Source organism: Ictidomys tridecemlineatus, chromosome 2 (assembly GCF_052094955.1).
Source record: "Ictidomys tridecemlineatus isolate mIctTri1 chromosome 2, mIctTri1.hap1, whole genome shotgun sequence".
NCBI classification, from domain to species: domain Eukaryota; kingdom Metazoa; phylum Chordata; class Mammalia; order Rodentia; family Sciuridae; genus Ictidomys; species Ictidomys tridecemlineatus.
In genome coordinates this window covers 73,250,095-73,264,159 of record NC_135478.1, presented here as the reverse complement: position 1 = coordinate 73,264,159, position 14,065 = coordinate 73,250,095, and the positions used below count along the sequence as shown (strand labels likewise).

Below are 14,065 nucleotides of genomic sequence, written 5' to 3'. Positions count from 1 at the left end.
AGATGCTGGACTTGAGATTTCTTAGAGTTCTCTTAGCTCTATGCTTCTGGCTTGGTATATCTAGCTGCCTACAGAAGGTGGGAAAACAGTGACACATACTCATAGTGACTGCAGATACTCTTTGATGACAGCTCCACAATGTCACACAGAGGCACTATCTGTATTGCTCTGGCCAGCCTACCACTCTGAATATAATGCCTGTTTTCCAAGGTGACGGACTAATATTGCAGGATCTACTGGAAAATAGTGCTATTACCTAAACCCTTCCCTCAACTCCAAAGACCTGGTGACTGTTAAGTGGGTCCAAGAGAGTAAACCGCCTCTCCATTTGGGTCTCAGGATGATTATTCTCACTTAACAGAAAAGACCAGGTGGGAAGGGGCTAAATGAGAAGCCTGAAGTCAGCCTTCTAAAACCTAAAATGCATTTGGGGTTGATTCTTAGAGACCATCTAGTCTAAACATTTCATTATACATGTGAGAACGAAGATATCAGCTGAGGACAGAGCTTGGTGGTAGAGCATGTGCTTAGCATGCACAAAGCCCTAGGTTGGATCACCAAAGATAGAAGGAAGGGCTGAACCTAAGCCTCTAGTGGTTTTCTTCCCACCTTGCCACGTGCTGCTTCTCAATTGCTCCATCAAAAAAAATGAGAACTTTCCTTTCAAAAGTACTACCCTCTGCCAAGTGAGGTGGCTCAGGCCCTAAGCAATTTAGCAAGACCCTGTCTCAACATAAAAATATAAAAAGGACTGAAGATATAGCTCAGTGGTTAAGCGTCCCTGGGTTCAATCCCTGATACCCAAAAAAGGTACCATCCTCTCAGAGTCCAGGCCAAACAGATTCCTTTTTCATTCATTAGATCAGGTATAGGTTTCTTTAAAACAACCTGCCCAATATCACACACTGAAACTCCTCAACTGCCTTTTACACCCTGCATTTATACAGATACCTACTCCCTGCTGAGGACCATTCTAAGCCGTGGGAGATGGACAGACATGACTCCATGTCCTCAGAACATTCTTCCTGGAACAACAGCATTTAAAGTGACAACATGTAAAGTTTATTGCATCCTGCTCTTTTTGTTTTATTAAAAAACTGGTGAAAAGTGGAAATACTAAAGTTCTGAAGAGACAACAATAACTTGATACAGCAACAACAGGAATCATGGGGGTGTCCTAAAAACCTTGGTGTGACCAGTATGAGGCTTCATTCATCACACTGTTCAATTGTCAAAAAAATAAAAAGTTAACAACATGAATGAAATGTTGGTGTATGATACTGAAAACCACTGCAAGGAGAGGTAATCCTCGGCATTCTGTAATGACTTTAGCTCTCCAGAGTTGGCACTTACCTCCTTACACAAGAGACTCTACTGCTTGATATTTGCTCATATGAATTTTTTTATCTACAATTTAAAAACAAAAAAGAATATAAAGAGGTGGGCATCGTACTGCATATCTAATCCTAGCTACTGTGATGGCTGAGGCAGAAGGATATTGAGCTCTAGGCCAGCCAGAGCAACATGGGAAGGCCCCCATTTTAATTTTTTTAAAGGAAAATCAAATAGCTGAAGACTGCTGTGAGAACTAAAAGAACAGCACTAGATGCAAAAAATATGTATATACTCAGTACAAACCCCCACTGATGGGCCATTTGTAGGGTTTTCCTAAAGTCAGTCGTCCAGCTGATTCAACAAAGCCCTGCCACTTCTAGTTAAGGATTAAAGAATCCTTAAGATTTTTCCCTTGTAATAATTCAGGATCAGGTCACAGATAACCAACGTATCAATTGCTTCAATTGCTTAAAGATCCAATTCCAAGCACTGGGGTCTTATCCACCCCAAAGCAAACATCCTTCTCCCAACCAGTTTCTTCAGATAAACAAAGGCCAAAACACCTCCACCACCCACCTCAGAGGAAATGAAGACAAAGGGGATGGGCCTTAAGTCTCAGGTTCACCACCCGAGATTTCAGGACCTCGCCTGGAGCAACGGGAGGGAGTGCCCCTGAGATTTCCAACATCTCAGAAGGTTCAAAGGCAGTAGTGCAGCCACTCCGCCCCCAGGAGCCACAAGGGCTAACATAAGATCCCATTCCTTTGCGTCGGGCTGGAGCTGTACCAATTTAGTGCAAGTCCCGTGGTATCTTAAGCCCTGGCAGCAGATAGCGTCCGAGACCACTGAAATGGGTAAGTAAACCCAGATCAAGTAGGGGCCGGCCCGGCCACGCCCACCAGACCACGCCCCGCAGCCCCAAGCACGCGCCCGCCCGCCCGCCGCCGCCGCCGCGATGAATGGAGACGCGCGCTCCCGGCGCACAGACCCGCCCCGGGGCTCCCGCGGGACCGGGGCCGGGGAGGGCAAGAACGCGCCGCGGGCTACCTCAGAGCCGATCATGTAGAATTCGCCGTCGTCCTCCAGCTGGAACTTGACGGGCTTCTGCCCGAAGGTCTTGCTCAGTGCCATCATCATCATTGCGGCGGCGGAGGCGAGCGGCCGGAGCCGAGATGTGAAGGATCAGATAGGCTGGGGTGGGGCCGGGGCGCGCCGAACCGAGGGGAACCGGGGCCAGGAGGGGAAGGGAGGGCCGGGCAGGCGCTCGCGCCACCACCGGGCTCCTAAGCTGCCGCCACAGAAGACGACCAGGCCTCCCTTAGTGCGCAAGCGCGGGCGTTGACGCTGACGCGCGCGCCGCCGCCCAAACAAAAGATCAGGCGCGTTCCCGCAAAACCCTTAAAGGAACCACGACCAGTTTCTTTTCCATTCTAGGATGTTTCCCAAGTCTTGTGCGGATGAAGGCTTCTCACGGACGGAAATAGCCACTGAGGGCCTGAGTCAGGCGGTGGCTTTCCCAGTCTCACAGCCAGGACTGGCATTCAGCCCAGGGGTGAAGAAAGGAAGTGAGGCCTGAAGACCCGGAGGAAGATAGAGCTACATCTGGAAACCTGAGAGGCCCTCATGTTTTGTGATCCCAGGCCGGAACCTCGGTTTCCGCATCCAGAAACACAGTGCAGCTAAGCAGATAAGAAGGATTATAGGAATAGATATCCCAGTTCATATCCACAGTTGTTCCTTTGGCTTCGGGCATGGGCAGAATGGCAACGATGGGTGGGGGCTGGGTTGGGCAAAGGCTTTGGAGTTTGGCAATATTCAAAGACCCAGGTGTTATTTGGTTTGGCTGGTGCATTAGATGAACGTTGGAGAGGGGTGGGTACACCTCCATTCCCTCCTTTGCTCTGTGCTTTGTTCTTACAACAAGTCTAGCCCTGCCCTGGGGCTCTGTCCTGTAGCCTAAAGGGAGTGGGGGCAACATTAAGAGAGTGCACAGCAACCATACAGCAGTAATGGCATGAAGTCAAAAACAGCCCACTAGTGATGATTTTATACAGTTCAGTCTAATAAAATTGCAGCTGTAATAGATACTACTATGAGGAAGACAAGTGGGACTGGAAAACAGTGAAAGGAGATGCAGGAAAACTGGGAAGGGCCATAATAACTACGTTTTGTTCTGTGTTTTCACAGCAGTGGGAACCAAAGTATTTTAGAATAGGAGTGGATTGTGGCATTAGATAAAAGGACTGCCACTTTGGAGTCTGAACTGCAGGGGTCATTGGGGAAGCAGGGAACTAGTTAAGAAGCCACTGCAGGTGTTCTTCCAAAAATGATGGAGGAATGGAGCAGAAGGAGCCCTGAGCATTGTGCCCAGCCCCAAGGATAGGAGGCTTGGGGGAAGGGATTTCAATTCTGACTCCTAAGACAAGGCCAACCCAAAGAAACACTGTCACAAAGAGAGCAGGCTGGTAATTAGAAAACAATCCTGTTTAATGACAGTCCTTAGTAAAAAAAAAAAAAAAAAAAGAAAGAAAAAGAAACAAACAAAAAACCTTTGTACACTGTACACACATTTACATGGCTTTGGAGGATACCAGTATTTGGATGAGGGCTTCAGAACCACCTGGCCAGGGATAGAATTGAGGTATGTTGGGGCCTCTAAGGCTCCTGGTCTCCAGAAGGAAGCAGCCCCCTTCCCAGCTGACTGGACCTTTTAGCCTGCATCCTGGAGAACAGATCTCTTGACTCATCAACGAGAATGCATCCAGATCCAAGCATCTACCCAGAGCTGACTTCTCAGGAAAGGGTCTTGCCCCAAGGCCCAGTTGGTTGACCAGGGTAGAAAGCCACAGAGCTCCTAGCATCCCCCAGTTCCAGTACCAGAATCCTGCAGGCATCTCCCATGCTTGAGCATAGCCTGACAGGAAGGCATAGGGTGAGGATGCTGTAGTTCCCCCCATCTCTGCCAAGGTCCTACCCTGAGGGGCAGAGATGAAAACACTGGGCAGCCAGGTTTGACCAAGGCCAGCCCCAAGATCTCCCTCACTTTTACGTAATGCCTCCTTGCCCAGTCTGAGACAGTTGCTGGCAGGTGACCATGACCCGCATGGTGCTTCTCTGCAGTTGTCATGGTGGTTGCACCCCCATCCCACCCCCCTGAGTAAACATAGCTCTGTCCCATTCTGGTGCCCTGAGACACAAAGATGGCTGTGGGTCTATATCCTGATATAAGTGGTGTTGGTCTGGCAGGAATCAGAGCCCCTGAGGGCTTCAACGGAAAGTGTTGACAGTCTCAGCACAGCTGAAGAAGTCAGGGCCCACCAGACGGGGGAAGCCATCCAAAGCCTTCACCTTCACAGGATCAAACTTCCAGTAGAGTCGACCACGCAGGAAGTAGGCATAGCCTGAAGAGAAAAGAAGATCAGGCCTGGGAAAGTGGATAGAGGGCCCTGTGCCTGCCTATCAGGCTGTGCCCAAGTACGGGCTTGGGGAAGACAGGCCTTGGATACTGTTAAGTTCCTTGAAACCTGAAGGTTCCAGAGCCAGTCTTTCAGTTTCAGAACATTCATTTCTCTCCAGGGAATGCTTCCAGCTATACAAGAGTCTAGTCCAGCCTGATAGGTGCAAGGAGTCTTAGAACCCAATTCCTACCTGTCCTTCTCCTCTCACTTACCTGGTCATCTTACTTCCACACCTGCCAACCAGACTACACAGAAACATGCTGGAGTCCCAGAGCCTGAGGCCAACCCAACAGCTCTCCCACTGGGTCCCAAAGTGGGGGAACAAAGAAGCAAAGAGAGGGCAGTCAAGTGAGATAGTACTAGATTTTTGAGTTCCAAACTGGCTCTAGTCCTCTACTGAAAGTTTCCCAGTGGTAGGATTGGAGTGCTGGCTCTACACTGTCTATCTGAGTGGCCCTGGTTAGGGACCTCATTGCATGAACCTCTCTGAAAAGTGGGTTCATAAGAGATGTTACATGAGAGGGCTCATCTGAGCATTGCAAGAGACACGGAAGGAGCTTGGTGTTATGCTTAGAGCATTCTTAGTCCTCAGTGTACAGTGATCATTCATTCATTCATTTTGCAGTGTTGGGGATCAAACCTAGGACTTGCTTACCACAGGTAAGTGCTCTACCATTGGGCTAAATCCTCTACCCTTGTTTACCAACTGTGACCAAAGAATCTGGGCAAGTCCTTGCACGGCTCTGGTACTCAGTCTCTTCATTTGCAACACAGGGTCTATCAATGGCTGGCCACCAGGAGGGGGTAAGATGTGGGGAGACAGGGGACCTATTATAAAGAGCTGGGCCTCTTGAAGTGGGTGTGACGAGGTTTAACTGCCACCAGATGGGGGATGCAACTGCTGCACCCACCTCCCACCAGCTATCCTACCCACAACACACCATCAGCATCCTGGAAGGCAGCGTCAATCTCAGAAGGCACCCCTCGCCAATCAGTGGCCCGACGTGGCACAGGACTGTCCACACGCCGAATGTTGGGATGGAAACGCCAGTAGTCCCCACCTCGGAAGAAGTAGATCTTGTTCTTCTCAGGACCCCAGACCAAGGCAGCATGGATTGGGGACCCCACCAGGCCCAGCTCTGAGAGGGGTGCAGGACCCAGGACAGGCTTCTCACCGTCATATACCCAGTACTGAGCACCTGCAGAGAGGGAAGGCTGCAAGGAGCTATCAAGCTACTGTGACCACGCCCAACCACTGTGTACCTTCTAGGTCACCACCACAGACTCTCCCAGACTCAGTTTCCTTTTCCATAAAATATGTGAGCCAATTATGTCTGCTCAGCATTCCCAGCCTCAGAGGGATATTGGAACCCAGCTGAGATAAGTAGGGCAGTGAAGAGTCTTTAAAAGAGCACATGGGGAAGGTTATTCTACTCAGCAGAGGGATACCTGGGTTCCTGCTGTATCCCCCAGCATTTAGTTGCCTGTCACAAATGCCTGTTGACCACTCCCTGGGACCCAGCCCTGCAACGGCAGGTCCTGGCTGTCTAGGAACCCACATGGAGTTTCCCATTCTGTGCTTTTGTTTATGAAATCCTGCCACCTGGAATGCTCCAGGCTCTCATCTCTGCTAGTTGAAAGCTGAAAGCATGGGCTTCAGAGTCACCAGAACTGGATCAAATTCTTCCTCTGCCTTTTTCAAGCTGTGCTCTCAAGTGAGTCACTTCATCATATAAGCGTTCCAGAGGCCCCATCCCTAGAATTCCACCTCATAGGGTCACTTTGAGAGTCGAGTGCACCAACGTGCATGTGCAATAACTTTCAATGCTATTCTGATCTCAATTGCTACCTTCTTTGGGAGCCTCCCAGCTGTGCTTGATGAATGATCCATGCTTATCTCTTGGCCCTGAGTCTTCTGGACATCATCTCCCTACCAATTATGTCTCTGGGGAACTGTCTGTTGCTACCCTTGGCCATGACATTCCTGATGATAGGAGGTCACTTGAGCTGACTCCCAATCCATACTCACCTTGGAAGAACCAAATGTGGCCCTGAGCATCCTCAAAGGCAGCATCCACAGGGCTTGGTAGTCCCTGCCAGTGGCGAGAAGCCAATGCAGGGTACCCAGGCTGCAGTCGGCCACTGCGCAGCCTCCACACAAAGCCTGCCTTAAAGAAAAAAAGCTCTCCCCGGATGGTGGAGACTGCATCAAAGGAGGCCTCACAGGCATCAGGTGGAACTTCCGGCTGGGGCGAAATAGAGGGATCAGAAAAGAGGTCATACTGGAGCTTCAGAGGCTAGCGGGGTCACACTCCCGACTTTCCACTCTCATGAGTCTCACCTCCACTGGTGCAATCTCATTGGTGTCTATCCCGGGCCGGGGACCTAGAGCTGAGGCCTGGGAGGTGGGGGCCCGCCGGGGCTGGCCATATAGGTGCTGGATGCCCCTACGGTCATCTGGGCTGAGGCTTAGTGGGTAGCGGAAGGTGTAGAAAGGGGACATAAGGGCTTTAGCTGCTGTTGTGTGTTGCAGCCCCAGTACATGGCCAAATTCATGAGCTGCCACTTGTAGCAGGTCAGTGCCTGGAAAAGGGAGGTAAATTAGAAATCCCCCACCTTCAATCACCAGTTACCAAAGCTCTGGACCTGAGCTTGGGTCCATGGTAGGTGCCCATTCTCTCTGGTCTCCATTTGCTCCATCTGGAAAACGGGTCTCCAGCCCATACCCTGGTTGTCCCCAATAGTCCAGGTCTCATCATAGTCGAAGTGGACATCCCCTTCTCGGTGAGTTTTGGGGAAGAAGGCATGGGCCAGGATACCTCCAGGCCCATCGAATGGCAAGTTGTCCCCATGCCAGTACCTGTGGGTGGGTGGGGATAGAGTCAGTGGCTGCTGGAAGTAGGGTTTTTCCCCTCAGGGGTCCTATGCTGCGCACTTACCTGGTGAAGTCAATCATGATGTCAGCATGGCCCTCATGAACCTCAGTGAAGGTAAGTGGCGTCACCTCACTCCATACCTGTAGGGCCTCCGCCACAGTCTGCCGTACCTGCTCCCGTACCAGCTGCCATGGGAACCGGAGGATCCTGGGGGGAGGTGGAGGGGCCTGGGCCTGGGCCTGGGGCAGAGAAGCTCCTGATGCCTGAGGAGCCAAGAGTTGCCCCTGGATGCTCAGGGGGTGGGTGTACTCTAGGTTGAAAGCCCAGGTATGCTCTGAGCCTTAGGTGCAACTAACTGGTCTCCCTGGCCATGTGGGTACATCTTTGTATGTGTTTGTGAGTACTTAGATATATACAGGTTTCTATATTTGGTAGAAATAATACAAAAAATGAGAATCCCAAGACCTACCAATGCTATTCACTATGGGGGAGACCCTGGGCTTTTGAGCCCTGTCTTGGTTCCCAGTTCCCCACCCAGGGAGTACCCAAGGCCTCCACAATCTCAGCTCCAATGCTGTATGTCACTAGATCATTCTCTCTCAGGCTAAATCTCAGCCCACTATCACCTGCCCAGAGGCCTTCCATATCACCCATTGAGGAGCCTTCTATTATTGTCCCTGCTCACCATGTTTTCCACCTGTATGAGGCCTAAATTATGAGGGTAGATTTGAATAACCACCTCCCAGGGAGGACCAGGCTGTGACTCTGTCTCATACACCATGGAGTCTCAGGCCTGGCCTTTACAGTCCCCAGTAAAGCCTGCCTGGGAGACTGAACACCCATCCCAGGCATGTGTTGAGATTCTTAGGCGGGGATGACAGATGACTCACCCCTGTTCAATGGGAGGGTATCAGACTGTGTGTGTGTCTGAACTGGGGTGTCAAAGAGTTTTGGTCCAAGGATGACTGGGATCAGTGGGTAAACAAATCTGTTAACTATGTAGATCTAGTCCTGGTGTGTGTCTTGTGAAGCAGGATGATAGGTTCTCACATGGACACAAAGTCCTGCTCTGGTGGCCTCTGGCCTCTACCTGTAGGTGAGGTCTGTCTTCTCCCAGCGTCCTCCAGACAACACAAAGCGCTTCTGTCGATTGCGGGCATTCAGCCCATCTGGTGGGTCAGGCACACCACAGCGAGGAGGTCTGGGGCTATTGGCAGGTGGGAAGGCCTCCTGGGTGGCCAGGGCAGGTGCCAGGCTACTAGGTAGAGCTGCATGCTGAATCTGCGGCCCTCTTCTCACAGGGTGGTGGTGGTGGTGGTGGTGGTGGCGGTAGGTATCCTGGGCAAGAAAGAGGATGCAAGAGCCAGGTCAGACCATACGTCCTCATGGCCCATAGCTAAAGGTGAGGCTCATCAGCACAGTAGTGTACAGCATCTGTGCACAGTGTGAAGAGTGAGGGCTAGGAGGGGTGTTGGCATAGAGCAGGGTCCTTTGGCCCTGGCTGATTGTATGGTTTCCTGACATCTTGTTCCAAGGCATCAAGCTTTCTCATCCTCCCTTCCTGGAGAGCCCTGGGCTGCCTGTCACCAATCCCTGCTCAGGTCAGTGAAGTCTGGATAGGGGCACACTAAATTTGGGGGACCATGAGCCTGTGAGCCCCTAACTGCAATCTCCATTTACACCTGGAATAGAACCAAAAAGCTTCTAGGAAATATTAGGCAAACTCCTTCTGTTTCCCCGAATGCTCTTCCCTCACCCAGCAAACTGATTGCTATCTCCCTTTCTTCTGGTGTTAATTGAGCAAAGACACACACCTTGTCCTGTTATGCAAATAACAGGATGCCCAGGATGTCCCCTCCTCTCTCTCCCAGCATCCTTGCACTGTGGCCTTTATTTGTTTACCTGACAAATGGGGTGATAATCCCCTCTCCAGGGTTGATCTAAAGGTGAAATAAGATGGTGGATATATATACCAGAGGCCTGGATACCTGGTAAGGGCACCTGGTAACTGAGGACTGATTTCCTTTTTTTTTTTTTTTCTGGGCGTGATGGAGATTGAATTCAGGGTCTCACATTCATATGCTTTATCACTGAGCTATACTCCCAGCCCCCCTGACATCTGATTCCTAGCAGAGTTGGTTTTGCTCACACTCTGCCAGGTTGAGACACACAGTGGGAGCTAGATATGTGATCTGCCTACCCGTTTCATGCAGGGAGGGTGGAAGCAGCCGGATACCAGATATTCAGCCCCATCTGTGTCAAACCCCCAGGACCACAGATGGCAATTTTGACCTGAGCTGCATCCTCTCACCCTCTGAGAGTCCCCATTGCAGAAGTCACAGTTCTCATGCATTTAGAAAAAGCAGAAACTCAGAGAGGCTGGGAGACCCTGTAAGGTCACCAAGCAAGGGCATGGTGGCTAAATGAAGACCTTGGTGTCCCAGGCCAAATGTCAGGGCCTTGCTCCAAACACTGCACAAAAAACAGGTCTACTTCCTGGGCTGGAGGAGAAGATGAAGCTGTGTTGTTTACTGAGACGTTCAGCACCTGTCTGGTCTGGGCCTGTCTGACTGAAGCAGCTGCAGCCTCCCCACAGCCATATTTGGGGTGGGAGCCTGACCACTCAGTCTCCGCCTTCAGCCTCAGCCTCTGGCAGCTCTCCCACACTCCAGGCACCCTGAGCTCTGATCAGGGTACTAGCCTTTCAAGCTCCCCATTCCAGAGCTGAGGATTCAACTCCCAAGGACACTCCATCAAAAAAAGGCCCTTCTGAACCATCCGGGGTACTTGGAGCTACTTTAGATGTGAGCAATTAATAATAAGTAATTAAGTTTTGAACTTATTTACCTTGTACAACACAGCCAAAGTGGTAGGTCTCGCCTGATTCTGGACTTACTTTTAATAAGTACTTATTACTGTGGTGGACCAGTACCCTGCCTATAGCTACACTGACCTGCTCTTAGTCCCTGATGGAACTCTTATCAACTCCACTGTCATCATCCCCATTTCTCAAACAAAGAGATGGAGCAGCTTGCTCAGATAATAGCTGGCAGGGAGTGGACCCTCTGTGCTCTCAATCGGCTTCCCTCCCTTGCTGTCTGCTTTGTTCTTGAGGGTTGAATCATCTGTCCCCTGGAGGAGGAACCCTGGCTGACCTCACCTAGTAACAGAAAAATGGAAAATTATTAAGTACTTGTTATTTCCCAGGCACTCTGCATATGGACTCATTGAATCTTCTATTCATTGAATCTTCCACTCTAAGATGGGCATGATACCAATCCAAGGTCTCACCCTGAAAATGTGGACCCCAGGTCTGTGTGACTAGCTGCAAGGACCTGCTCCTATTTGGCCTATCTAGGGGAGAAACAGATTCTTTCTGTCAACCCTAGCAGGGTGTGGGGGCCCTCCCTGAGAACCTCTAACAACCCGAGAGTTCAGCCTGTCAGCTCAGTTTATGCTAGAAATCTCTCTCCTCTGCTGCCCAGTGAAGCCTGGTATAGCTAGCCATGAAGAGAGGGACAATAATTGATGTATATACCCCATATACCCTGTCCCTTCCACTCCTTCTTTCATGAGGAACCAAGACCATGGTCAGACAACCCTAAACAAGTCACTATCTTCCCCATCCCTCAAATGGGGGATGGCACCAAAGAGCTAAGTGACATCCTTCTGTAATATCCACTGCAGCATCTGGCCCCATTCTCTGCCTCTGAGGCCCTTCCCTCCCATACTTGGGAATTTGTTCTCCCCAAATTCTCTATCCTCCAGGACTATTGTCATCCAGCATAAAGTGGACACAGACCACCTGCAGCCTTATCTACAGCCTTGAGGAGTTTGGGGACCAGCCTTTACCTCTTTTCTTGGAAGATGAAACAGAGCCCAGAGAGGTCAAGGTCTTTTTTTTCAGAGTCACAAAGCAAGTCAGGCAAGAGCTGGTCTTAGACCAGGATTCATGTCTTCTCCCTTCCAGTACTTCCAACTCCTACCCCCAGCTCTTGGCTTATCTCCCAAACCCACATACCTGAGAAATTTCTGCTTCTAGTGCATTCCCTCATTCTTAGCTCCTTTGGGCTTCCCTGTGCTAGGTGCTTGGCTCACTCTGCCCCACCCTTCTCTGTTCTGACAGCCACCAACCCACAGCCTCAGACACACTCAAGGAATTTCTTGGCTGACCCAGTCTTCTGGTGGAGCTTAGAGACTCAAGGACAGTGCCTGGTCAACTTCTAATCCACAAAATAGTGGAGGGGAGATAAGGGAGGACCCCAGACTAGGAAGCCACTGGTTAAGGCCAGGTTAGTTGTGTTCTTCTCTTGACCCCAGTTTGCTTTCTAATTAGTTTAATTAAGCACAGCTATGTTTTCTGCTATTAGTAAGAGGTGATTTCGAGAAGAGAGCACTGTGTTACACTATGAGGAAGACAGGAAAGCTATCAGGCCATTCTCTGAAACATCAGACCCATCTGAGGGTCCCAGAGGCCAAGCAACCTGCCTACGGCACACAGCCACTTGACAGGCAGGATCGTCTTCTTTTTGCTTCTGCCTAATGGGCCATCTTCCCACCTCTCTCCTGGTTTTAGGAAGGTAGGCAGCTTTGTCCCACTAAGTTGCAGGCAGGGCTTTAATCAGCCCTGAAAGCTGGGAACAGGGATAGATAAATATTTACAGAAATCTCCTGGCCCTGCTGAAGGCAGCGTAGGGAAAAACACATTGGAGGTGACCCCAAATGCTCCAAGTATGTCAGTAGCAATAGACAACAATCCAGCTCAGACTCCACCTGGCCCCCAACTCCAATGCTACCCCCTGCACAAACATCACAGTGACAGTTACAGGTGACAGAGTGGCTTCAGTGTGCCTGACATTACCTCATTTAATCCTCAGTAGTAGGCACTATTACCCCTCCTACCCCCTTCCCCATTACAGATGGAGCGGGTGAGGTTTTGAAGGGGAAGAGGACTCAGGATCACATGGTTCAAATCTCTCCAATTCTTGAACCCATAGGTTCAGTTGCTACCCAGGGGATGGAGGAGGGCTGGGGAAGATGCAAGATCTCCAGACAGATCTACCCTCTACCCATTGTACCCCATCTTTCCATGCCCTTCCACTCTCATAGCCAGAACCAGGCAAGACTGGCCCAGGCAAAGCCAGTGTGGCTGGACAAAGCCTTAAATCCCAGGATGCCTGCCTGTCACATCCTCCTGCTCTTATCTCTGGCCAAGCTATCTGGATGCCTCAGCTGCCCAGCCAGTAGACCAGATACCTAGGGCCCTGTGGGTCTGAAGTGGTCCAGACTCTGGCTCTAAGCCCTGCCTGTCCCCCACCCACCCCACACACACACCACCACTTTCTTTACACAGCTTTGCTCTCTTACCTGGATTTTCTTCTCTCCCAAACACATATTTCATACTTTTCCTTTTTCTCCCCATCCATTACTCTCTGAGGATCTCAATCACTCATGGTACCCCTTTCTTTCTGACCCCCATTGAAAGATCACACACGCTGTCACTTCTAATTCTCCCAAACCTGCCTCATGCAGGTGACCAGAGGGAGGCATCTTCTCCAGGCTCACACTCCATTTTCCCCAGAGAAGTTTCTCCCCTCCCCAACTCTTTCAGTATCTTCCTTCCACTGCACACCTGCAGGCCGGCTTTCAGTGGCCACACACCTGGAAGCTGACAACTGCCTGAGACCTGCTGGCTTTGTCCCTGGAATGAATAGGGGGCCCTGTAACCACTCCCTTTGCTGCTCTTCCAACACACCCCCCAGCATTCGCGGCTGGGAGCAGGTCGCCAAGCTGGGAGGGGGCGTGAGTCCAGCGCCAATTCCCGCCCCACCAGCCTGAGCGATCCCGGCGCAGGTTCCACTTGCATACCTCTAGGGACGGGAAGCTCATTATTATACCCACGGAGACCCAGAAGGTGTTTCAGGTACCGGCTGCGTCAGCCCACCCGGGGCGTCCCCATGAATCCAGCACGGCCGGTGAGCCCATCGCGTGCCTGGTCTTCCCTTGGGGATGAGCAGCAGGCCGGTGACGGGCACTCACCAGCGGCTTGGCCCGGGCCAGCAGTGGCGGCGGCAAAAGCAGCAGCAGCAGCAGTAGCGGGAACAGGAGCGCGCGTGGGTCCGCGCCTCGGTACCCGGTGGCCCGTGCCATCCGCCCCGGGGCTGCTGGGCCTGCTGGGCCGCGCCGGGCCACCGCCCCTTATAGCCTCTGTCCCGCCCTCGAGTCCGCCCCAGCCCCGGCCCCGCCCCCCGCTGCCTTTTGTTCTAAACTTTCCCTGTCGCAGCAGCCTGGGTGGGGGAGGTAGATCCGGAGGGGCTAGACCGGCAGGGATCGGAGCCTGGAGACTAGAGTCCTGTTCTGGAGCGGCCCCAGCTCCAGCCCTCGGAAGTCTGGTGC

At 51.4% G+C, this 14,065-nt stretch overlaps 2 protein-coding genes across 6 annotated transcripts in view; both read right to left on the bottom strand.

Annotated features, from left to right (window-relative positions):
- The window catches only part of Smarcb1 (SWI/SNF related BAF chromatin remodeling complex subunit B1), a 32,655-nt gene extending 29,978 nt beyond the window's left edge, over nucleotides 1–2,677 (bottom strand). For both annotated transcript variants that reach the window (XM_005334471.5, XM_005334472.5), the window contains exon 1: nucleotides 2,383–2,677. In XM_005334471.5, coding sequence (XP_005334528.1) covers nucleotides 2,383–2,475 — 93 coding nt within the window. In that variant the 5' untranslated portion in view covers nucleotides 2,476–2,677. The remainder of the gene's footprint in view (nucleotides 1–2,382) is intronic.
- A 1,121-nt stretch (nucleotides 2,678–3,798) lies between these two features.
- Mmp11 (matrix metallopeptidase 11) lies at nucleotides 3,799–13,879 on the bottom strand. Of its 4 annotated transcripts, none has more exons than XM_005334473.5 (8): nucleotides 13,709–13,878; nucleotides 8,760–9,007; nucleotides 7,733–7,876; nucleotides 7,520–7,653; nucleotides 7,135–7,376; nucleotides 6,823–7,039; nucleotides 5,735–5,992; nucleotides 3,799–4,736 (listed from the first exon to the last, which is right to left on the bottom strand). In XM_005334473.5, exons 1-8 carry the CDS (start codon nucleotides 13,817–13,819, stop codon nucleotides 4,603–4,605), a joined length of 1,488 nt encoding a protein of 495 aa, XP_005334530.1. In that variant the 5' UTR covers nucleotides 13,820–13,878; the 3' UTR covers nucleotides 3,799–4,602. The 4 variants fall into 4 exon arrangements, with proteins under 4 accessions (XP_005334530.1, XP_040145238.1, XP_040145237.1 ...); XM_040289304.2 differs by having other exon boundaries at nucleotides 5,735–5,854; XM_040289303.2 differs by lacking the exon at nucleotides 13,709–13,878 and adding an exon at nucleotides 13,538–13,688.
- Between the last annotated feature and the right edge of the window lie 186 nt (nucleotides 13,880–14,065).

Bases quoted from the DNA above. Each gene is read 5' to 3' on its own strand.
- Mmp11 (XM_005334473.5), bottom strand. From the start codon at position 13,819: ATGGCACGGGCCACCGGGTACCGAGGCGCGGACCCACGCGCGCTCCTG. The intron at 9,008-13,708 runs GTGAGTGCCCGT...TTTCTTGCCCAG, and splicing joins TGGCCCGGGCCAAGCCGCTG to GATACCTACCGCCACCACCA. The intron at 5,993-6,822 runs GTGAGTATGGAT...CCCTCTCTGCAG, and splicing joins CCACATTTGGTTCTTCCAAG to GTGCTCAGTACTGGGTATAT.